At 39.2% G+C, this 25185-nt stretch overlaps 1 protein-coding gene across 1 annotated transcript in view; it reads left to right on the forward strand.

Annotated features, from left to right (window-relative positions):
• SNAP91 (synaptosome associated protein 91) overlaps positions 1 to 25005 on the forward strand; it is a 63322-nt gene extending 38317 nt beyond the window's left edge. The window contains exons 15-30 of the mRNA XM_053938515.1: positions 754 to 768; positions 911 to 1081; positions 7091 to 7198; positions 7721 to 7981; positions 8189 to 8266; positions 8370 to 8441; positions 8946 to 9029; positions 9859 to 9942; positions 13393 to 13530; positions 14817 to 14966; positions 16288 to 16318; positions 17475 to 17586; positions 20544 to 20627; positions 20697 to 20801; positions 22223 to 22323; positions 23571 to 25005. Of these exons, the coding sequence (XP_053794490.1) occupies positions 754 to 768; positions 911 to 1081; positions 7091 to 7198; positions 7721 to 7981; positions 8189 to 8266; positions 8370 to 8441; positions 8946 to 9029; positions 9859 to 9942; positions 13393 to 13530; positions 14817 to 14966; positions 16288 to 16318; positions 17475 to 17586; positions 20544 to 20627; positions 20697 to 20801; positions 22223 to 22315 (1586 nt within the window). The 3' untranslated portion in view covers positions 22316 to 22323; positions 23571 to 25005. The remainder of the gene's footprint in view (positions 1 to 753; positions 769 to 910; positions 1082 to 7090; positions 7199 to 7720; positions 7982 to 8188; positions 8267 to 8369; positions 8442 to 8945; positions 9030 to 9858; positions 9943 to 13392; positions 13531 to 14816; positions 14967 to 16287; positions 16319 to 17474; positions 17587 to 20543; positions 20628 to 20696; positions 20802 to 22222; positions 22324 to 23570) is intronic.
• Positions 25006 to 25185: the final 180 nt, after the last annotated feature.

Raw genomic sequence — 25185 nt, forward strand, 5'->3', positions numbered from 1 at the left:
ACTACAGAATAAAAATTTAATAGGACAAACTCATTAGTTTTTACATGTTTTTATATCTTGTAGTTGATTTTTATGTAGGCAAAACATAACTCTGTGTTTGAGCTCAATCTGACTGATCTTAGAGGACATCAAGTGGTAGGAAAGTCTGTCATTAAAGATGCTTCATTGGCTTTCAGAAACAGTTGACTAAGGAGCCAAACTTGGAGCAGAGCCAGTCTGCTAATGCTTATGCTGTCAACATTCATACTCCTAGTAGCAAGTGTTAACAGAGTTAGTTGTTCCTGCAGAGCATGTTTGCTCTATCATAAATGCAGAAAAGGCTTTTGAAGAGGAGCTGCTCTACTGATTTATTTATTTATTTTGCACTTGACAGTTGTCCCAAGTCCAAGAACCACCACCTGTATGTCTTTCAGAATGTATTTGGGGACTAGGGGTGCCATGTATCATATCCTGAAGTAACAACACTATTTGCAAGCTGCTCACTGCTAAAGTACCCTTGCTTTAGTGCCTGTTCTGTGAAGGGTTCTAGGGATGTACTGGTTCTGCTTTGAAGAGTTATTAAACAGAATGAGCTTTGTCATTTCAGAATAACTTCCTGAATGTTAGAAAAGCAAGTGTAGAAATTATGTTTCTAGACATAACCTAGGCATGTGATTTAGAATGAACATTTGGCTAATGAACATCTTCGATCTGGCAATTCTACTAATTACTCTGTTTTTTTATTCTGCTGTCATTTTAATGGACAATCACTAGACCTCTTGGGAGAGGGTGAGTAGTATTTTTGATTTCTAAGACCTCTATATGTTAAGACTCCTCACTAAAAGCTCCAGCTTTCTGGAGCTGAGCGATTGTAGTCTTTGCCTTTCCCCTTACCTTTCCTGTTTGATCTTCATTACATGGTTGCCTGTAGATAATCTGGCTGCACTTTCCGGTGTTACCTCTGAGCCACAGATTTCAGATCCATTTGCCCCAGAGCCTACTGCAGCTACTGCTCCAGCTACTGATACTACAACTACTACGGCTGCTGCCACTACAGCTACCACTGTCCCTGCTGCCACTGCTGAAGTGGATCTCTTTGGAGGTTAGTTTGGTTGCTGTAGTGCTCTACACCAGTTCGTGATGCAGTCGAAGAAATACTGAGCTCAGCTGTGTAATAAGGCCTCTGGTTTCACCAGCTGCATATATATGGAAAAATATATGGAAAACTGTAAACCTTAAGACTGAATAACCTTATGATTGAACAGCTAAGAACAGTAGTTCTCAGGTGCACAAGGGCATAAGCAGGAATTGTTTCCACATTCTTCAAAAACTATGCACTCTACTACAATTTCTGAGAAAAGCAGCTGTGTTTTTGTAGTTGAAGAGGATGGATGTGGCAGTGCCCTTCCCTTTGTTACGTGTCACATTTGTGCTGTGCTGTGTTTCTTTTGGGTATTTCCTGCAAATAGAGTATGGAGCCAGCTGAAATTACTGTATTTCAGCAATCTTGAATCTGGGTTTTATTTCACAAGTATTTGCAGTAAATTGAAGGTGTGATGAACTGGGACTCAATGCCAACTATGCAAACAATAATACGTAAAGGAAAAAAAGGAAAAATATTCTTAGAGTTTAGTCGTGCTCATTCAGTTTCTAATGTTATCTGCTATCCAGTTGAGTAATAATACATTTCCCACTGTATCTTACCAGTTTTCTTGGTACTCCTGTGGAGCAGGGGGCTTCACAACAGCATGCCAGAAAGTACATTTTTTTGTACAATATACCAGCCCAGTAATGGAGAAATCTTCTTGTTTACAATCTACGTGTAAGATCACCTGACCACTGTGTTTTTCTAGTCTTCTCTCATGCATACTTCCAGCGTGACAGGGAATGTCAGGAATAAGTAATAACTTATTTGCTCTCAAGACTGAATTCCAGTTTATCTATCATTTCTACTGACAGGAGTGCCAGAGAGGTCTCATACACAAGCAGTTTGACTACAAAGGTGTTTCCTTGAGACTGAAAGTTCCCAGTTAGAAGGTTTTTTTAGGACTTCAACAGACAGCACCAAAATATGCTCCTGTAAAGTGCTGGAAAGCTGTAAGAAAGGAATGCAGCTGCTACTTGCTGCTTACCCCTCCTTTTACAAAGATTGATAATAATCCAGATGCCACAAGATCAGCCAGTTGGGAAGCATCTTCAAAATTGTCATGGGCAAGGTTCTGGATGCCACTAGGAGTGAGAGAGAGTCTGATGTTGGTTGCTGTCTGCCTGTTGCAGAAGCCAGGGCCTGTGCTCATTAATAACCCTGGAGATGCATTGAGTGTGAAACTTATGGTATGTAAGCACTGAGGTCAAGCCAGTCTTGGATACAACACCTTCAAATTGCATTATTAATTTATTAACTCAGTAATTTAGTAATTAATTAATTTAGTAATAGGTATATGAGTTTTTGAAAAAACGAAAGAATAGTTAAATGGATAGAAATCACTGTAAACTTGAAGCAGGATTAGAAAAACAACTACCTGTGCTTAGTCTTCCAGTCCTGCAGCAACAAGATGCAATTGTTTTTTCCTACTTTTCCAGTACTCTGTGCCTGGAAAAACAGCTACTGCCAAATCACGTGCCTGCTTCCAGGCTTGTCAGGCAAGGACTAGGATGTGTTTAGTTTCTAGAGATTTAGGTGATCATTAGATAACTTAGTGACGTACGTTAAGAAGTGGAGCTTCACCCTTCAGTGTGGAAAGAATTTCACTCTTGTGGGATGTGGACTTCTGTGACTTGATCTCTTCCTTTTAAGAGAATGTATTTTGTCACTCAAATGCAATAAATCTCCAGTGGATTATATATTAGATGCATACTGATTTTTTTTTTCCTGGAATGCTTCAGAATGGAGCACGGTTCTATTATTTATGATAGCAGAAAACCTCTAGTTCTCAGTTAGAAAATTCTCCAAACACACTCAGCAGTAAAGATACTTTTGCAGTGCCTTCAAGACACCCAGTGGACAGACCCTTTGAAGATCTATGAGTCTGTATTGAACTTCCATCTCTCTGCTCATGGTTTGAGTTTTTTTCTTTGTTTTTTTTCCTGAAGGCTGTGGTGTAAGTATATTCTAGCATCACATGCTGACAGTCTTTGTTACCTTAAGACTGTGTCCAGTGCTAGAGGAGGTCATTTTTGGGCAGACACTGCTACTCTCTAGTGTTTGTGATGCTAGACATGCTTACACTTAATCCTATTGAGTAGGTATTTCACCTTTGAGGTCTGTTGGAGGTAGAGTCTTCAAGGTCACCTTAACTTCTTGCAGCTTGCCAGGGCTTTGTTGTTTCACATGATTTCTTGTGGACAGGAGAAGGTACAGGAGCAGTGATCTCAGGAGAAAGAATGTAAAGAGTCTTCAAGGAGTGTCTGTGTAGGCAAAGAAGCTGAAAGCTGCAGGGAAAATGTAGCCAAGCTGAAGGAAGAAGCAGTAGAAGAGGCTTTGGAATAATTGTTGACTGCACTGTATGGCTGATGCTTCAGCTGATAGGAGTCTGCATGCTGCCTAGGACTGGGCTTTGTCTTTGAGAGATAAGCTCTCCATTATGTGTTCATTGCTAATATGGTATTGGAAAGCAGATGAGACATGCAGGATTGATCCAGCATAGCTTTTTTTAAAGAACTCCATCTCATTAAGAGGCAAACTTTCAGTGACCTGGGCCAATTTGAGGAACTCCTAATCGTGTTTTAAAGATAAACAAGAGGAGGCTGTTTTCAAAGTGTAGCTGGAATCATTCCTGTGAAAGAGAAATGCAAAGGTAGAGGAAAGGCAAAATACCTTGATATGCCACTCAGTAATAGAATTTGGGCACGGTATTTTTGGACATGTGCATTGTGCACTTGCATTGTGCACATATGTTGTGGGATTACTTTGTAATCAGTGCAAGTAAAAAGTCATGGCAGACACTGTGCAAATGTCAGTTATTGGGCATTAAGGTGACTTGAATTGTAAGTAGGCAGAACTGTGGTCTTCCTGTAAAGAAACTACAGGCAAAGTGGTGAAGACTTTTGGCAGTTAAGGGCTAATGAATGTCCCTTATGCTGGTACAGGCTGGTATAGCAAGCTAGCTCTTAGTTAATAAATACCAAACAAAAAACAAACACTTTGCATAATTATTATTATTTCCTACCTCTGAGCATTATGAAATATTTATTTATAACTCATGTCAGGTGTTATATGTCAAAAAGTAATGAAGGGTGACTGAAGAGGGAAAAACTCTCGGAACAGTTTCTTGTGTATGCTTCAGTTCTAGAATTTTTCCTCTACTTGTGACTTCCACAGGATTGTTTCACATGTTTCATAATACATTAATGATTATAAGTCAGCTGTATCATTTGTGTGAGTAAATTTGTCATATATTGATACCATGGCATCAAATAAAGCCCGAATTTATGATGTAAGAGATCACTCTGCAGGAACACTTACTTTGCTGCAGACAAGATCTATTGAAGCACTACTTCAGTGTTTAACAAATTTGAAAGCCTCTTGTTTGCACATTATTTCAGTAAGAACTATATTTATGAATTCAAGTGTAATGCAGTGCATAATATATACCTGTCACTCCTGGTAGATGTTCCATGCAGTGTGAACTTGCAAAGGTTTCAGCAACATCTTGTTAAGTTTTCAGGATGTCAGGAAAATCAAGTGAGGACCATATGTTACTTGATTCTAGAAGTCAAAAGCTAAATTCATTTTTTAGACAGGAGATGCAAAAATAAAAAGAATACAGTAACTGTGTTAAAGGGAGAAAATCTCTTACACTGCTGAATGTGCAAATTTAGAGTTACTACACCAATATGGAGGAAGAAAAAAGAAAATAAACTGTCCTTTTTATTAATAATAAAATATGCAGATGTAATTAATCCATTTTTGCATGTTATGCTAGATTTTAGAAGAGGGCAATTGTGCAGGAGCAGCAGAGCCTTTTGAAAATAACTTAAGCATTAACTTAAAAAAAAAACCCAATGGCAAGCCCTTGGTTTAAACTGTGAGTTGTAGGGTCACCTGTTCAGGTTGATGTGGCTCTATGTTCATTTAGGTTTCTTGAACTAATCAGAGTAACTAACATTCAGAGTTTTTACTATGACATGTTTCGTTTAGATTCCAGTATGAACATAGGTGTTTATCCCACCTGCCATTTAACCCAAGTCTGATGCTAAAAAATTTACAGTGCTTGGCAAGAACCTCACTCAGAATTAGCAGTAAAAAATAAAGAAATAAAGCTGGTGCCAAACTGTTTCCTTTCATCTGTGGGCTAGAAGGAACTTGTGCTCACCTTAATATCTGTGACTGATACATGGAACTTCAATAGCCTAAATCTGGCCAGGAATAGATATCACTCTGAAGCTGAAGTGATCCCAACATAGAACTAGTGACTAGCTTTATACATTCTGAATTTCTGCCTTAAATGTTATCTGGAGTCTATCCTTTCATTCTGGGAAATAATTATTAATAGGGTTGACCAATGTCTGTGCTGTTGGCCTACAAGCTTGTGTGGGCACAAATATGTTTTTTTGAAGGAGACCAGGGTGCCCCTGCATGTGAAAGCTGGCCCTGTAGTGCAAAAGTGACCACACATGATGTTACACAAGACATCTTCTCAAGCAGGATGATGCAAAACCCTTCAGTTGGGTTCTGTGCTGAATTCCTTCCACACGGTGCATGCCAGTGTCTGGTACACATACAGCACTGGGATGTTTGACTCATTCTGATGTTTTTACTTGGACAACTGCCATCCAGTTTTGTTGTTGAACAACCCTGTTACTTGAAAAATAGAATTATATTTGAAATGGCTTATTAGCAGGCCTTTTTTGCTACTAACTCATTTTAATTCTATTGTACAAGACTAGTGGGCTTTCTTCTCTTCTGTTGAAGTTTTGATGCATGTTCTTTTGAGCTTTTTAGATTACCTGGCACGAATTTGTTTGTAAAATGGTTGTTTTCATTTTAAAATTGACATTCAAGTTAAAGCATGTTAAGCTTTTTCCTGTGCTAATTTGACAGCGCAATTGCAGTATTCCCCAAAAGATTTTTTTTAACTTGCTAGTTTTTGTAGCAGTAGAAAAATGTCCTTTACAAGCATCTTGAAGTATTTAATCCTTATTGTGCAGTCTTTTTTTGTGGAGAAAATGCTTGCCTATGAGGGTAGTCCAAATGGCACTGCCCATTAGGACTACTTCATAGAATTAAGAGCACAAATGCTGATTTAAGCCTAGAAATAATGCTGTTCATAGCTTGAAATTTAAGCATGCCACTTAGGAACTGGAAAACAAAAAGAAAAAAACAGTCAAAGAGCAAGCAGCAAACAAAAAAAAATTTAAAAAAACCTTATGAGCAAGTCATTCCAAAACCCCAAACTAGCCGCTTTCTCTAACTTGGCTGGTTGGCCTAGAAATGATCCTAAAAGGACAGACAGGTTATGGCTGGCCAGCCATTAGTTAAGATGGACAATCTTGATCTGTTTGAAGCAAGCTAAGTAAATATAACCTGTGCATCACGTTATGGCTTCAGAAAGATCCAGTTGGAATACTGTTAAGAAACAAGTAAGTTCAATTTTTCAGATGTTGCATGACTGACTTGGCTCAAAGACCAGAAATGGTAGATGCAAATATCTACCAGAGTAATTGGATTGTTATTCATAACAGTGCAAAGCACTATGCAAGTAAACTCACAGTTGTGAATTAATCACATGTAATACAGGCTTTGAGCATGCAAGTTGTTAATATCTGCTCTTAAGTTAATTTTGTTAATTAGTTAATTTTGGGTAGTACATGAGCATGCTGCTCTGAACCCTTATACAATGAGAATAATGCCTTCTTTTACACTCACTGTGCTTATTGTGGGCAACGCAAGAAGCTCCATCTGCAAACCCTGTCTAGAACCTGCTTGTGTGGGGTTGGGGGAGAGACAAAGCGTTTTGCGCTGCATGAGTTGTCTTGCTGTTGGAGTAATTACATTCATGTTGTATAAGGGGATCTACCTATGCAATTTAACTTGGTTCTTTTACTATATTTTTCTTCTCTTTATTCCTTTTTGTTTTTTTTTAATTTCTGTTCTTAAACTGCACCCAAGATGCCTTTGCAGCTTCTCCTGGGGAAGCCCCTGCAGCAGCTGAAGGGGCAGCAGCACCAGCTACCCCAACCCCTGTAGCAGCAGCTCTTGATGCATGTTCAGGAAATGGTGGGTTTTATGTCATTAGATAGTCTCTTGTTTTGCTGATTTTTGTTTTTTTTCTTTTTTTGTTTAAACTACATGGCAGTGTGTTTTTCTGAAATTTTTATACTGTTTGCAATTGGTAAAAACAAACTTTAGGCTGAAGAGCATGCTTAACAAAACTGCTTGTTTCCGGGTCCCAGTGACTTCGTATTTATTTGGTAGTGCTAATGAACAATTCTGTCAGTGCTGAGTTGTAAGCAGTAGCCTGGATAGTTCTTTGTCATATTTGGTTTTTTGGCCTTGTCAAAGAACCTTTGAAAGTTCTCCCCTGTAGTAACTAGACTGCTCAGCCTTTTAGACAGTCTTTATTTCAGAAAAACTTAAGTAACATGTCTGCATAAGTAAGCTAGATGTTAGAGCGACCTCCTCTGTGTGTGTGCGTGTATTTGCAGTATATGCATTGCCTACAGTTGCTTTGTTCTTGACTTCCTCCCTCACTGATCCTAAATATGCATACACATATATTTCCCCTCTCCTTTTTACAAGACCCCTTTGCCCCATCCGAAGGTAGTGCAGAGGCTGCTCCTGAGCTGGACCTCTTTGCTATGAAGCCAACAGAGACTGCTGTTCCTGTAGTTACCCCTACAACTAGTGCAGCCACTCCAGTTCCTGCAACAACTCCTTCTCCAGCTGCTGCTGTTGCTGCTGCTGCTACTGCTACTACAGCTACTGCCACTACCACCACTACTGCCACCACTTCTGCTACCGCCACCACCTCCGCTCCTCCTGCTCTAGATATATTTGGTGGTAATTTTGTTTTTAACTCTTTGATTCTGGTGGATTGATCTGTCAGGAGTACCAAATGAACAATTCGTTGTTGCATGCGTGTTGTGTGCTAGGCTTTCAAACCAGAGAGCCTATTAATTTCAAATATGATGTGCAAAACTGGAATCATCTGTTTTCAGTCCTGCCTTTCAAAAATGAGTTAAAGATGTGTTGTGTTCTTGGCCTTAGATTTATTTGAGTCTGCTCCTGATGCACCTGCAGCACCCAAACCTGATGCTACTCCTAGCATAGATCTCTTTGGTACAGGTAAAGAGAGAATTCTTCCCATACTCTGCTGCTTTGAGGCTGTGCAATGGTGTAAACTGATTTGAGTGATATTATTTTTTGTTCTTTTTTTCATTTCTGGAAGATACATTTTCATCTCCACAACCTGGAGCTTCTCCTGTGCCTGAGAGTTCTCTCACTGGTGATCTTTTATCTGGTGAGTGCTTGTTTGCTTGTTTTCACAGGACTTTCCACAGACTTCTTGGGTTTGGATTTTTTTTTCCAAAAGTAAAAAAAAAAAAAAAAAAAAAAAAAAAAAAATTAAAAAAAATCAACTTCCTGCCAATTTACATCTTCAAACTGAAATATCAAGAAATATTAAGTTGGGTTTGCTTCTTTGGTCACAAGATGTGCACTTGCTGAAGATGCAAATCATGAAGTGGCTGCCACAAGTTCAATAAGTAAGTGATGTGGTTGTTGAGAGAGCAAATCCTCCTCTAAGCATAAGAAAATGCGTAATAAGCAATGTTTTCTTTAAAGTACTGTGGTTTTCAGTTGCTGTGTGAGAAATGTAACACTTTCTGTTTGCAGTTCCAGAGACTATTACCTGAATTTACCAAACTTCTGGTACTAACTGTTGGAGCCCATGTGGCTTTGAAATATTTAGCTATCGCTGTTGCCTTGCTGATACTAAATATTATTTATCCTATGCTTACTGCAGTGGATGCATTTGCAGCCCCCTCTCCTCTACCCGCTGCCTCTCCAGCAAAGGTGGATTCTTCAGGTGTGATTGACCTATTTGGTGGTGGGTATTTTTGTTTCCTCACCACTTCAGAGTTGAATCACTTCATTTCAATTACCTTTGCTTTGCTAAAGCTGCGGGTTTCCCCTTCTCAACTTTTCTGTGTGGCCTTAGGGCTGAGTCTGGCACCTTTGGTTCTTAAACTTGCACTATAACGAACTGCAAATAAGCTGTCTGTGTGGTCGTTCTGTTGTCATGACACTTGACATTCTGTCCCCAGTCAGTGCATGCGTGGCTCTTCCTCAGATGTCCAGTGAAATACTGCTCTGTCCTTTTTCTTCTTTGCTAATCTCCATGGTCATGCTGTTTCCTCTCAGTTCCGTTTCTCAAAGCAGCTGAAGTTTTTTGAGGGTGACTTGTCTCAAACTGAATCACAGGATTTGACAAGGTGGAAATTAGGATGGACACAACCAACTCTAGCCATGTTGAAGAACAGAAGTGCTGCTTAGAAGCAGTGTGTTTCAAACATTAGTAAGATATGCCTTGAAAAAGATTTCATGTGAGCTACTGCCTTCTGGCTGGAATTATTCCAAACTTTCAGCCAGTGCATTCATCTCCAAAGCCCTGTTGTCTTGAATGCTGTGATTTGTGTCTGAGAAGAGGTCCAAATAAAAGAGATTTCTTTCAAGTACTGGTTTGTTGTACATCCTTTTTTCCACCTGGACTTTGCATCCATGGTACTGCTCTGCAATAAGGATGGCCAAGCAGTTTCATTTTCTTCTTCTGATGTGTGAAGTGGCTATTCTTTTGTCATCTTTTGATAAGTGATGAATTGATGTATTTAATATTGAATGCCTCACTTTTTCTTGATGCTTTCTGGAATTGCCTTTAGATGCTTTTGGAAGTAGTGTTTCTGAACCCCAGCCCACTACCCAGGCTGCTTCTAGTTCCTCAGCTTCTGCAGACCTACTTGCTGGTAATAAAGAACTTCTAAAAACTTGTTACTTTAGAGCAATACTAAGAAACTGTGTTTGAAATTTTTTATGTTCTTTATGTGTAGATACTGAAATAAAATACTTATTCACAAGATTTCTTAGTACTTTAAATATTTTTATTAAAACTAGAGTGACTTATAATGGAGGCAATATACTGAAGTACAAGCTAACTTCCTAGATTATCTTCTTTCCAAGATCTTTGTTTCCCTACCTCCCACACAGCCATATTTTTCTGTACTGTTCACTGAGTATGAGTGTCTCCATAAAGTTTCTTAGGCTGTCTGTAGCAGTACTAAAGCAATATTTCAGTCTATGCTTCTTGTTCCTTACTGCTAATTAAACTTTGAGTTCATTCAGTTCGGTTTCTTTAATTGGGTCGAACACCTAAATGTTAGTAGCTTGAATGACTGACTTGGTAGCAGTCTTGCATTTAGGCAAGGAGAGTGGGATGATGAGAGCATGGTTTTCTGAGCTCAAGGACAGAGAAGTGATAGAGACCCTCTCCTTATACTGGGTGAGATGAGGTCTCTCATCACTCTCACACCCTCTATCAAAGGTTGGATAACTGTATTTTTTTAGTCTGCACCCTGCAGGTAAGCACAGCTTCAGCTTAATTCTTTGTGTACTACTCTCCAAAATTCATGTTATACCATGTGTTGTAGTGGCTGAGTTAAACAGCTGTGACTCATCCCCATTCCAGTTTGAAGCTTGTAGAGAACAAAATCCCAAAACATGCACTTCTGGTTTGTAGAGGACTTGTCTTAAATTCTCCCATGTTTCTGAAAGGGGAATTTGTGTCATGATTTAAATTAACGCTACCCCAGCCAAAACCACCACAATTGGTAGAATTGGTAGGTAGGTTATGACTACATTTTCAAGTACCTTCTCAAAGTGTGGACATTGTCTAGTTGGGCCACAGGAAGGAAGTTGTCTAGATAATAATAAGGCATACATCCATTCTCAATCAGCAAACCAGATTCTTAAATTGGGACATAATGTGTAAATGCATGCAAAAGCTTTAGGACAGACTGCTTCAGATTTTAAGGTGGAAGACTATTTTTTTTTTCATATTGCTTCAATAGGTCTTTGTATTAGTTTATAGATGGCTTAGGGCCATAGATCAGATTTTAACTAAGAGATTCTGGAACATGATTGTATTTTGCAGTTGCATGTGCTATCAGGAGACTGGGTGCAACGAGGTTGTTGGACAGAAGCTAATTCTACTTATGCAAACATTACAGTACAAAATATTTTGTCGTTATCTGTAACTAAGCTTAAGTGCAAGTAGGAATTGTGCTCCAGATGGCTTTAAACTTCAGCAATGTGCACTCTGAATCTGATGAGTTGCATTAAATCAAAACCTAAATTATAAAAGGGATGTGTTCTAAGTCAAAATACTCAAGCAGACCTGAAGCAGTTGGGGTGAATAGATGATTTTTTAAAATTTATTTTATTTATGTTTTGAATATACATTCCAAAGGGCTCCAAGTAGATTTGATTTTTTTTTTGGCAGACAGAGGGAGTCTATAAACATTGCAGCATATTGCTAAGCATTTGTTCACTCTATATAATGGCAGATGTATAGCCTGCAGTGTAATCCAGTTTTAAATTTAAGAGTGTCTGGAGTTCATATCATGGCTGAAGGCTTGTCCTTCATGGTTTATGAGTGTTTGGTTGTACTAAGTGTTTATATGCATAGTGTTATGAGTATACTTACTATTCATAATTGTCTTATGTGTTCTGCTGTCAAATGAGTTCCTGCCCCTTCTTGGCTTGCTTAGGAAATTTGGAAGAAATGTTTTCCTACTCTAAGCCTTTCAGCAGACAAAATCAGAACTATGCTGATAAATAAAACAGTCTAGCCATTTTCCCTTCTAGATCTTTCTATCCAATTAAACTGTGTGCTTGTATGCCCCAGTGTGTATACAAATAACATGTTCTTATATGAAATCTTACTTGACTGTGTAAAAGCAACCTCGAAATCAGGCAGTTGGGGGTGTCCAGACAACACATCTAACTCAGTTGCTGCTGTTTCTGCAGGCTTTCCAGGGGTCTTGTGCAATCTCTAGATACCTAGGAACTTGGTTCTTTAAAGAATTTTTATGGCTTCTGTGCCTGGTATTCCTCTTAAATTGCACAAGTCGAAAAGCCATCAGATTAAAACCAGTGATATACAAATCTTCACCAGAAGCTGGGGAGTCCTCTCTTCTGCAGCTGGAAATATAGACACTTTATGGAGCTTTGCAAAAGCTTACAGAACTTTCTAAACAGAGTCTCATTAATGGATATTGGCTCATACCTTTCTGCCAGGTTCCTTGTTCTCCCTCAGGAAGTGGAAAGACAGGCTCTTTAGATGGCTCCTGTGCTTTAGGAATTGCTGCAATGAACTGCCTTTGTCATCCCTGGATCTGTTCAACCTGCTTCTGGTCTGCTCCTGTGGAGATTAGTACTTGTGTGCAGATAGTTTAATGCACAGAGCTTTACCTTGGGCAAGTGGGCGGGTGATGATCTAGTGTTTTAGCAGGTATCTGCTGCAGACCACCTCCTGAAGAAGAGGCAAGTAGAGGAAACCTCTTTTAGGCAGCTGGAGAAAGCATCACTATCACAAGCTTTGGCACTAGGGCAACTGGAACCACCACAGTATGTGCTGGAAGGGAGATAGGGAATGCAGCTGGGCATGGGTAGTCTGGAATGTGTTAGAGAATCTCTTGATGTGGAGGATACCAGAGTGAGTTCAGCAGAGAGCCACAGAGATGGTGACTTGTGCATATGACATATGCAGAGAGGCTGAACTGGGCTCATTCTGCCTTGAGAAGGCCAAAGATGCTTATAGTTGTCTAAACTCTCAGGAGTACGCAGAGGAAATTCTTCTTGGAGGTGCACAAAGATAGTAAAAAAAGGAAATGTGTGTGGGAAACTCATTAAATACTGTAATGGTCTGATATGACAACAGGCCACCCAGAGAGCCAGTAAGAACTCCTCATGGAGGTGCTAAGGCAAATATCTGGGCAACTTGATTTGATTAGATTTGATTAGACTGACTTTAAACAGGATGTGTGGCTGGCTGACCTCCAGAGATCCCTTCCAACCTACATTATTCCATGACAAACTCATGTCAAGAACAGACTGTGGAGAGATGAGGGCAGACTTCTGATGCCAGTGCATTTTTCCATATTCAGGGTTAGCTACTGTGAGCATGAGACTTGCTGTGGGCTAGGATTTGGGTTATGAGGGCCTCTTGGTTCCATTATACTGAAGTAAGCCTCATAAACATAGGGAAGCTCACATAGGCTGCTGAAATGTTCTTTATTTTAACATGGTCTAGTAAGAATTGTCTTTATCATTCCACACTCTATAGAATGAGGTTTTGGTAAACACAGTCTAACAAGGCTGACTCTAATGTCCTCACCTCTCTTATGTGTTTTTTAAAGGCTTTGGAGGTTCCTTTATTGCTCCCTCTCCATCACCATCCCCAGTCACTCCAGCTCAGACTGGATTACTACAGCCTAACTTTGATGCAGCTTTTGGGACAACAGCTCCAACAACTGGCAGTTCATTTGATTCATCAGGTGAGCTACAGGGTTTCTTCCTGTGAATTTTCTAATACGTTTTGTGTGGTAGATAAGTTAATGACACCATATTTAGGCTCTGAGTGCAAGCAATATCAGTGACCTCCTTTTTCTTTCTTACTGGAAGACCCTCAGGGTGGTGATAAGGCCGGTGTGTGCCCAAGAGCTCTCTCTACCCATTTTTTATTCTACCATGTCAGTAAAAAACAAGCTAGTATATACATCATCCTTGCATGTGCTTGATAGCATGAATCAGGAATTACACAAACTAGGAAAACTCTACTCTGTAAATCAAGTATACAGGCAAGTCATGTTTCCACTGCTTCTGATGGTGCTCTGGAGCCTGCATGGCACCCAAGGGTACACACAGCAGAAACTGCCCTAGAGTTCTTTGCCTGACTATAAGCTTAAACTTTTATCACTGCTATCATTTTGTTTGCATCTCTTCCATTCTATATTTTTCATGCTGGGTCCTTGCTACAAACTTAAAATTGGTGAGTTCTACAACTGTACAAGAAAAAAAGATGGAAATAGTACTGCTGCTTGGTTATTTGGTTGCTTGCCAGTGCACATGCTACCCCTCCCTGTTGACTTAACATTAGCATGTACCTCAAATACAGATCAGAAGATAGAACTCAGGCACGAGATGTACCAAGCAGTTTAACTTCAAGGGATCTAAAAAATGAACTTCTGAGTTAGATGACTGGACTAAGGAGAATAGCACTGTCTGTGTGGATGATTCTGGTTCCTTCTGATCTCATAAGATGTTAGTAGGTTTTCCTGATTCCCTGCTGCTTGCAAGTGAATAGTAACATCTTGAGACTGCCAATCCTGTTGCTGTGAGATGTCAAGGTATAAAACTGCCTTTGCCACAGTAATTCTGACTGGTGTTTGCAGCAAGATGTTCATTTTAAAAACCTTTAAATGAATATCTCCTGACAAATGTGTGTGTATCTGACATCTCTGTAAGGATGGTTGTAAGAAAAATAGTGTCATGTGGAAGTGGTGCTGTATCTATGTAGATTCAATGCTCCAGTTAAATCCCTTTTAGGCATGTCTTCTCATATTAATTTTCATTGGTATAGTTTTTTGAGGATTACTGTACATTCAGTGTCTAGTAAGATGACATGCATGCCCTTGTTGGCATTACTTTTAATGTCAAATGGTGTTTTGGTAAGACTTGTGGTGTGGTTGTCTGTGGTGTAATCGTTGAGCAACAGCAGAGTAGCAGGCAGTGCATTTTTGATCACAGCTGCTGTTCTAACTCACTTTCCTTTCACTTCCAGTGTTTGATGGTTTAGGTGATCTTCTTATGCCAACTATGGTTCCTTCTGGTCAACCTGTAGCACCTACAGCCACAGCAACAGTCCCTGCTGCAGCAGCGAGCAAAGCCCTTGGAAGTGATCTTGATTCGTCTCTTGCAAACTTAGTAGGCAGTAAGTGACAAATTTTGGTTTTAAGTGATGCGGCATGCATGTTGCTTTTCCATGGAGCAAATACCCATCTATTTTAGCTTGCTTCAGTGTCCTCTTGTTCTGCTATGGAAACTGGGGAAGCTATCAGCAGGAATAAGGCTTGGTTCAGATGGTCTGGGTTTGTTCTTCTTGGAGCCCAGGATCTGAGTCAAATAATGGCATTTGTTTGGTAGGTGTGATTTGTAATGTCTGATCATCCCAGCTACATTTCAGAGGCACATCAGACTCTTAATGGATGTGCCCCTCTGTAATAGATGGAAAGGTGAAAATTGTCCAAAGTGTCTGATGGCAGTTTAAGCAGCAAAGCTAGTGAACACAAATAGCTGACTTCATGTTTAATGAGAGAAAGAGTAGCAGTGGGATGATGAGTGCACTCAAGAGCAGGCCTTCTTTCAGGGGCAGAGAACTTACCAAACATGTTCTTAAAATGCTAAACTTAAAGATGTACTTTCCTGTAGTAGGAAAAAGATTTGTAATTAGAGATCAGTAGCTGCAACCCCTCCAAAAAACCTAACAGAAGCCCACCTACGCTAAGGTGTAATCCTGCTGAAGTTGTATAAAATATATACTCCCTTAGTATATGTAAACACACCACAACAAAGATGCGACTGATCTTATAATGCAGACATGGCTGTTAGATGTGGGGGAAAATACTGTGCTTAGAAGTCAACAAGACTCTTAATCCCTTGAAATGTCTTCTGCAAGTCATCTGCTATATCCAAGTTTGGAGGAGAAAATCAAACAGCAATTTATGAATTAGAGGACTTATAATGATCCTGTGAGAAGAGTACTCTTTAAAATTTAACTTAAGACTTCTTCCAAAGGGTAATTAAAGACACTATTTGGAGTTTCCATGTATGACAGAGCAGATAAAACAGTGCAAAACTTACAGGCAATGTCCACATTTATGTGTAGGTAGAATACAGCTTTTTATTTCCGTATGTGTAATAAGGAACAGAAACTAGTGTTGCCATTCATGGTAAATAGGTGGGTGCTCTTAAATAGCTTAGCATTTTGTGGCCTACATATAGTTACTTTGGTTTGCTTTTGAAGCAAAAATTACTTTCTCAAGTGCAAGACATCTGCAAGGTTTCTGAGATGTTTGTCCTTAAGAATAGGTAGATGTGGCCAGTCCTCTGATGCTGTCTAAATGAAGACAGCCAAAACGTTTTTGCTCTTGATAGGCCCTGATGCAATGAAATGTAACCTGTTGCTTTGACATGCTTCAATTTTCTAAACGTGTGGTTTCTTTTTTATTTCCCTTTTTTTTTACAATTTTCAGATCTTGGAATTTCTGGTACTACTTCTAAAAAGTAAGTTCAACTTTGCTTAAATATAAAAGGTAGTTTTCCTTTTTATAAGCAAAATGAATTGTTTATATGCCCTGACCTCCCTATCCAGAAAAATTCTGAAGTATTCTATTCTGTACAGGTTCACTGAATAATTAAGGTTCAATGTTCCTGATATAACTTATAAAATTACTGGTTTTAATCTGAGTATTAGAAATATTTTTTCCTGTAAATTACTGTCTTCATGTTGGATAGCTGACTTCCAAGCAGTTTAAAATGAACAAATAGTCCAGATAATATATATTTGTATAGCTCCCCTCAGTAATCTATGCTAATATGTAATAGCTTTGTTACATTTTTACAGATGCTGGATGTATTTACTGTGTAGGCATTGAAATACTTCCAAAATAGAAAAGAGGTTCATTCCATGCAGCGATAAGCTTCTTTTTGCAAAAAGAAATACTTACAACATTGTGTTTATTTTTTTTTATCTTCCTAATCTAACTTCTTGCTTGTGCCCTGAGCCTTCCTCTGTATGCAAGACTTCAAAATGTTTTGTGCCTCTGTGGAGATGTTAGGAAGGATATGTACAAACACATCATGAGGTTTAGCCTCAAAATGTATCTTCCTTCGATCTACTTTGCTCTAATGGTGTATTTTATTCTGGGTAGAGCAGCCTGTAACAAAACCTGGTTTTTCGACAGCCCTTTTATTCTATGAATGATTTATTTCTCTTGTATCTATCAACTTTTTGCAGAACTGAATACTTTCCTTCTTCAGCTGTCTGAGCAAGACTTCCAGCACTGAAATGGCCTTTCAAAGACATCTAGCAGGCAGCTCTCCTGCCTGGCCCCAGTAGAATAGGCAGTAGCAGTCCCTCTTCCTTCTTTGCAAGGGTATATGTGATATGTTACCTTCAGTCAATACTAAGTAAAACTTCTCTTTAATTCTCACCACGAAGGCCATAACCATGTAACTGACTTCAGTTTAGAGTGCTCTGGTGTCTGCTGCTAACAACCCTTGAAACTGAGTGTCACTAAAAGTCTATCTTTCTGTTAATAACTGCATACACCATAAGCTAATGTAGCTGCACGTCTAACGCTAATGTATGCTGTAACTGGTTTTCATTTTCGCTGTGGAAGTATGCAAATAATAGCCTGCCTCTCTCCCTCTCTGTTAGGGGAGACCTTCAGTGGAATGCTGGAGAGAGAAAGTTAACAGGAGGAGCAAACTGGCAGCCAAAAGTAGCGCCTGCAACATGGTCAACTGGTGGTGTCCCAGGTGGTCCTTTGGTAGGTGGTTAATCCATAGATAGCACTGGTGTTAGACTTCCAAGATTTGATGAGACTGTGCAAGCATACTTGTAGGGACTGCTCCACTTTACTGAGGCTAAAGAGATTGCTTCTGTGTAAATTATATGAGTATTTCAAGTCACGTTTTTTTAAGAACAGATTTACAGCTAAATAAACCATTGAGTAGCAAATGAAAAATACACTAGAGTGTGTATCAAGGTATTGCTCTACCTGTACATTTTATACCTGTGGGCATTTCCAAGATCTGGCCAGGATCAGGCCCAGGTCAAGTGCCCAGAATAAAACACTATTGATCCAAAGCTGATGTACTATAAGGAGAGAAAATATATAGATTTTCCTCAAGTTTTAGTGGATGAAGTAGCTCAAAAGACTACACAGTATTCATACTGATCAAGTACCTGATGTTAGATCAGGAGTGAGTAGCTTATTTAGCAGGGTAAAGCAGTTGGAAAAGGTAAGATTACCCCGTAAAAAGTACCAGAAGGCACTAATTTTGAGAGAAGAGGGTCGAATTGAGCTAAAAATCTAAACTTGGAACAAGAGCAACTTGATCATGAGTGAGATACAAAAGTATTCTGAAGGGGAGTAATACCTGATTTCATCAAATGTCTCACAAGGCTTAAAACAGCCTCCATTTGGATGAGGTTGGGTTGGCAAAGGAAAGTAAGACCTCTGAAGGGGAACTATGACCAGTTCAGTTCCTTGCTGCCACAGTCAGGTGCTAACATGACTCTGAGCATGTTCCATAACATTCTGGGATGCACAAGAATTCTCTGTACTTCACTTAATGTGTTAGTTGTAACGTCAACTTTTTTTCTTAATAGAAAGGCTGGGCAATACTGTACAGTGTAAGTGAACTTTTTTTTTGACCTTTTACTGCACTTACTAAACATGGAGATACTAACAGCACCTCACCTGCACTACAGTTACTACTGCTGGCTTTAAAACTAGCTAGAAGCTTCTAACATGGCTCCTCTTGGACTGACTGTCCAACAGACAATTCTCAGCCAGTGGGTTGAATATGGCAGTAGTGATTAACCATTTCTGTGCTGTAAGCTTGAATATTATCTCTTTACTGCTTTACTTGGATGTGAACTACCTACCTGATGACTTGTACTGCCTGAAATTTTGAGCTTCTGCAGCATCAGTCTGATCTTGTAGTGATTTTATCATTTGATAAGTAACTGGTCTTTCTGGGAAGCTTGATAGTATTTCATGAAACATATGTTTTGTATATATTTCTTAAAAATCATGCAGTTAGGTACTTTTTGAAACCAAAGAAACCCAGGCCTGCAGGTAAAATAAATATGAATGAAAAAATGAAGCTTTTATTCATGTCACTTTTGAACCAGTTATGTTTTGGTCACTTCTTCCCTTCCTTCCCTTCCCTTCAATTCCAGGATTAAAATCAGCAGGATTACATCAAACCCCATTCTCTCGAGTGACCTTGTGCTTAGAGGCAAGAGCAGATTCAGTTTGTATGGCCATTTTCTTGGCATCTGCCTGACTGGATGTTGAGCTACAATGTGTTCCTGTAAAAGCAGTCAGATCACTGCATCTGATGTCATTAACTTGTGTGATTTAGTTTCTTGCTTTACATACCTGAGTGTCCAGATCTTGGTTTCAGTTTGGAGACTCTGCTAGCACAGTACAGTTTTTAACTGAAATGCTCCCCAGAAAACTTTCAGACTGGATTAGAATTCATAAATTCCTAGCCAGAAAATGTAGTGGTTTGGATAAATGAACCTGAGACAGGTTATCTTGACTTGTCTCCAGCTTCTTAAGAACCGGGCATGTTTTAGTCTGGAAGCAAGGATCAACCAAGGGCACTAAAACGCAGCATTCACACAAGTGGACTGTACAGTTCCAGCATATCTCCAGAGAAACAGTTCTCCTTTGAACTGTAAGTGTGCTAGCTGCTCTCCAAGTGTGGTTGGATTTTACTGGTAAGGATGTGGAGGCACAGGCATGACATACAGTTCATGTAACAGCTTGAGAAATTGTGCCAGTATGCTTAGGCCATACAAGAGCAGTAATGAAACCCTACTGCCATTTTTACATCCCTTCCTTGAATACTTTCTGCCTCTCTTCAGAGTTGTTAATAATTTGGATTGTATCTATATCTGTGAAAAGGAAAGGTTTAGATGCCTTCAAGGCTGTAAGGAGACATGGGAAGTTACACAGAAGGGAGCCAAAAGGGATGATGTGTAGGCTGTGCTAGATAAGTGAGGTGGGGTGGCCTTTTTAAATGTGCTGTTGTGCTGTATAGCTAGTCAGAGTACTAAACTAACAGTTCTCTCTTTCAGAATTGTAGTGGAAGATAACCTTTTTTTTGTCTTTTTTTATTTGAATGAAAATCATAACAAGTCAAGCATATGAATGAAAATCATAGCAAGATAAACTAAACTGTTCTTAGTAAAGTATGTAATGGTTCTGATTGTGGTTTAAGTGTGTGAACTTATCCTTTAACTTCAATGAATCTTGGTGCATAATTATTTTTTCTTCACTGTAAACTAATGATAGCAGCTATTTCCTTTAGCTTTACAATCTGCTTAAGCTTTTACTAAAATGCAGTGCTACAATAAGTACCATAGTGTGTTAGCTGTTAGGAAATTGGGATGCTTTCTTACACTATGTAGAAGGAGAAGGAAACTATGTGTTTTCTTGGGCCTGTTTTGAGTTGTAGTCAGTAAATGGACTCTGTTCATGAAGAGAATGAAGTCTGTCACCATTGCTTTCTTATGAGGAAACAAGCTGAGCATAAAGAATCATTCAGCTCTCTCATTCTTTGAAGCATTGTGGTTTTGAGGCCGCATATGTGCTGCATAACAGTCCTACTTTCCAGAACAGCTTAGAGAATGCTGGAGACTCTGTGTGGTTTCCAGATGGTTGCTGTTAGACTTTTGCTTTTTCTTGCCTTTTTTTTTTTTTTTAAGGCGGGAGCTGTGCCTCCAGCAAGTGCTGTTCCTGCAGCAGGAGGTACTCCACCTGTCCCACAGCCAGGAGCAGCATTTGGGATGGTGAGTCTCTTTTGCTACAGCGTTCTCCTTCCCTCAGCCAGACCCTGCTGACTCGGTGTTGGTTTGCAGCCCCCAGCAGGTGCAGGGGTGCCCATGATGGCCCAGCAGCCGGTGATGTACGGGCAGCCGATGATGAGGCCCCCGTTTGGAGCCGCCGCTGGCCCTGGTGTACAGGTGAGTGTTACTGCTACACAAATGTTTAATTGCTCTCCATGTCTCTAGAGAGTAGCCTGTGTGTGTGCATTAGCTCAGCTCAACTCCAGCTCTGGGCCTGTAAATGAGATGTCATCAAGGATCAGCTGCCTGCCTTGCAGCAAATCACATGAACCACCTGGATTTTATTTTTCAGTTGCCTTGTATGACTCCAATGGAACAGGTTTGAAAAGTCTCCTACAGCTAACTACATCCAAGATCTGGTTTTGGAGGATATTTGAATAAAGCTCCAAGTGGAACTCTCAGGCACTGCTATTCTGTTCACAGCCTACCAAAATTTACTATAGCTACACTCAGCAGGTGGTGCAGCATAAGCTGTAACACCTGTCTCAGGCTATTACTTCAAATAGAGTTTGGTTTGTAATAACACTAAAAGGAAAAAGTCTTTCCAGAGGAGATGCAGGAAATTATTTAGCTGTAGTATTTTTCTTTTTGTGAGTCCATCTTGCCTTTCAAGTAAGGAGGGAGATGGAAGTTGATGCTGCAACTGTAAAATCTCACTGGTAACCGTGGAAACCAGGCTACCCTTGTTTTGCAAATACTAAGTAATCAACATATAGCAAACCACACTTTTTATGTAGGGAACTACATTCCCAATGAAGCTTGTCAAGGTTTTCTGTGTAAAAATAGAAAGAACTTGAAACTGCTCTAAGAATATACTTAGTCTTGCTTTTCCTCCTATTTTAAACTATCTCTGCACTTACCAGGAATATTGTGATGGGACACAGAAATTTTTTTCTGAAAGAGTGGTCATCAAGGTACTAGGGCTACATATAAAATACCTCTTGTGCCCTGAGCTGAGGTAGGAATGGGGAGGAGTAATGACAGAGTGGGAGAATCATTTGACCACAGAAGTTTTGCATGGAACTTCAAAACTGATATTTTCTATGGAGTGACGATTTTTATACCTATCAAAAGAGGAACATAGTATAATCTAGTCATATTTACAGTTTGTTTTGGACTCTTATTTACCAATGTCAAATAATTTGTACTTGACTGCCAGTAACAGGGATTTTCAGTCGGACCCTGCAGGATGCACTCTGCTTGCTCTGAAGCTTGGTTTTTAATATCTAACAATTGTCTCTCCTGTCTGGGTTGAAGTTTCTAACACCATTCAATTTGACAGGGAGAGAGCCATCTCAAGCTATGCTAATTAAGATCTGCAGTGTCTATAGCCCTATCCACTAAACCTGCCAAGCATTGTTAACCCTGTAGTAAGGATGAAATCCAAACAATGCTTGAGCAAAACGGCTGGACTTGCAGACAAATGAGAACTTTATATGCTTGCAATGTGCTTGTGTGAGAACTGCCTGTTTCTATCTAATGCTTGTGTATTCTTGTCTGCTTTTTTTTTTCCTGCCTTCCTGGCTGGTGTCTGTCAGCTTTCTCCAAGCCCAACTCCTGCTACTCAGAGCCCCAAGAAACCTCCAACAAAGGACCCATTAGCGGATCTTAACATCAAGGATTTCTTGTAAACTATAAGGTATTCTGTGGCTGCCTGCTTGAGCATGTCACACTGTGGTACATGTCTGGCACACAGATGTTGTTTAGGTTGAATATGACAGATAAAATCGCAGCTGCAGAGCTAGAAACATGTACTGTAACAAAAACCAAATTCTCTGTCCACACTCTTAACTTTAGCCTGAAATCTTGACTCAGAGATAACTTTTTCTAACAGCTGCTTTTGGCAAAAAAAAAAAAAAAGTTTCTTCAGTGCATAACTTCCGTTTTTTCCTTGTTTCCATTCAGTCCAAGCATTCATGTTTGGGTATTTTCTTGAAGATATTACTGAAACACATAGAATGATAGCAGAGTACAGATTCTGGAGTGAGGGAAAATGGTGCCAAAGAGGCTTGTTCCAGTCTTGTGGGTATTGAAACAGATTTGGTATTATAGGTATGAAGGTGTCAAAAGGGGAAAAACTTATATATTCTTGTCATCAAGGGAAAGTTGTTTGCAGCTCTTTACTGCTGCCAGCCAATGTTCTACCCTGCCATACAGTTTTTCAAGGCACTGCTTTTCTGAATACTAAGGTCACGAGGTCCTGAGCAGTGCTGTGTAGAGCAACAATGGGGAAGAACAGAGGAGTAAATACAAAGAAAAATGGAGTAGAAGAAAAAAAAAAACAGTACTGCACAATGGAAGGAAATAAAGGTCAAAACATAATTCTGATGGTTCTGGGGGGCCAAGTAGGAATATAAAATTGAATTAAACACTTAAGCCAATAAAAAATAATAATGCAGAAATAAGGTATGAATTTTATAACTAAGACTAGAATAATGTGTCTAGAATAAGGTGAGGAGAGGACAATCATTACATAACTTTAAAGCCTTCTTCATGAGTCACTTTTCTTCCTTCCTAGAGCTTAATTCTAAAATTTGTTCTGAGCCCACTCTGCATTGGAGCTGGCAGCAGTGATTCAGGCTGCTCTTAGCAGGCATCTCCCAGTCCTACTTCACCCTTCTCCAAATTCCAGCCCCAGAGAGGTGTACCTGGCACTTGGCAGAGACAGCCAGGAGTGGAGATACACCACTGCTGGGACTCACTGCTTTCAACTTGTATTTATAATAGAGAGATTCATAACTGGCTCTGGGAAGACTGATACTTCACTAGAATCTGATGGTAAATCCTTTGAGGTGTGAAGAGATGAGCAGATTTCGTGCTCTTTGTAGAGCATGCTTTGCTAACTCATTATACCAGTTTTCATCTAATACTTTTCTATATTCACAGCTGCGTTTTTTCTGACTGGATGCTAAAAACGTGAGTTTGGAGACTACAAATGGATGCTCAGAGTTTCTCAGTGAGCCACCAGTACCAAACCCAGTGCTTACTCAGACTTTCTCTTCCTCCTGAAACGTGTAGCACAGCTGTGAAAGTGAACATTAGGAATGTGTACTACCTTAGCTGTTATCCCTACTCTCTCAAAATTTGTGTACTTGGGTTATTTGTGTTTTACAATTTAAACAATGGATGTATGTTTCTGATGCCTTCTAGTGCTTTTCTGAACCTATCCCACAGGGGCAGATTATGCAGCTGTTGTTTGGTGAGCCATTTGGAGCAATGTCTGTGGTTTTTGAAGGTTTCAATGTATATAACTTTTTGAGGACACCCAAAGTTTCCCTAGGACTCAATTTCTCCTTTATCTGTTACAAAACATAGTGTGATAATAACAAACAGTAAAGAAAATACTTACAAAATTGTGCAGAATACTCTTTTTTTCCCAGTCACAGGAATCTCAATTGTCGTGAAAAAAATGTTTTATTTTTGTGGCACTGTATATGTTAAAATAATTTAAAATAATATAAAGGAAAACTTCCATAACAAATACTTTTTCAATGATTTACCAAGAATGAAAAATCATATCTAAAAGAATATCATATTTATTGCTGTTTTTTATTTTTAAATCGATTTTAGTTGTTTAAGGTTTGCATTTATAATTGGCATAATTTATCAGTTCTTACTAAACGCACTGAAAATAAGTAAAGGGTCAGTTTCTCTCCGTGTAGTTGGGAAAAAACAACCATAGTTGTGCTGGCAGTAAGGGATTTCAAATACGAGAGCACTTTTGGTATATCTGTAGTCAAAACATTACAAGTGATGTTACTCATCTCTGTTCAGTTCTTCCGTACATCTCTTAATTTAGTGCTTATCTGTGTATGCCTTAGGATAGTGTTTTCTCATTGCCCCGAATGCGCTGTGAGTAGCTTTTGTACTATTGGTGATTAGATTTAATTCTGATCCGGACATCCATGCCCTTTACTGTACATACTGTGTTTCTTTAATTTTTATTTGTTCTCATACTGTTTCTGCTGATGGCTTGGTGTAAGATCTTGACTCTTTCAATGAGGTCACTGTTGATCAGTGTTACAAGTGGCTTGGCAGTTCTCTGTAAAAGCATATTGGGTTGGAAAGATATTCACCTAAAGTCTTTCAAATGAACTATTTAATCAATGTATGGTACCATTAAAAGTGGTTGTATCTGAATTTGCTGTGGGGATAACATACACTGTAATGGGAAAGTTCTATAAAAAGTTAATTTCAAAATGGCCTTTCTTTGTATTTCAGTTTAAAAAAACCCAAACAAAAAACAAAAAACCCAAAAAACAAAAAAACCCCAGTGCATGTGTGCCCTCTGAGATGCAATAAACACCTTGATCAAAGTAAATATCTTGTTGCCAGTTTCATACTCATTAAGATGTTGAGCACAATAATATACTTTGAGAGGGGAAAAATGTGTCTAAGTCCTGACACTGATTGATGAGTCTGCTGCATATGGGAATGATTTTTATAGAATCGTTTAGATTGGAAAAGACATCTAAGATCATAGAGTCCAACTATTAACCTA

Source organism: Vidua chalybeata, chromosome 3, assembly GCF_026979565.1.
Source record: "Vidua chalybeata isolate OUT-0048 chromosome 3, bVidCha1 merged haplotype, whole genome shotgun sequence".
NCBI lineage: Eukaryota > Metazoa > Chordata > Aves > Passeriformes > Viduidae > Vidua > Vidua chalybeata.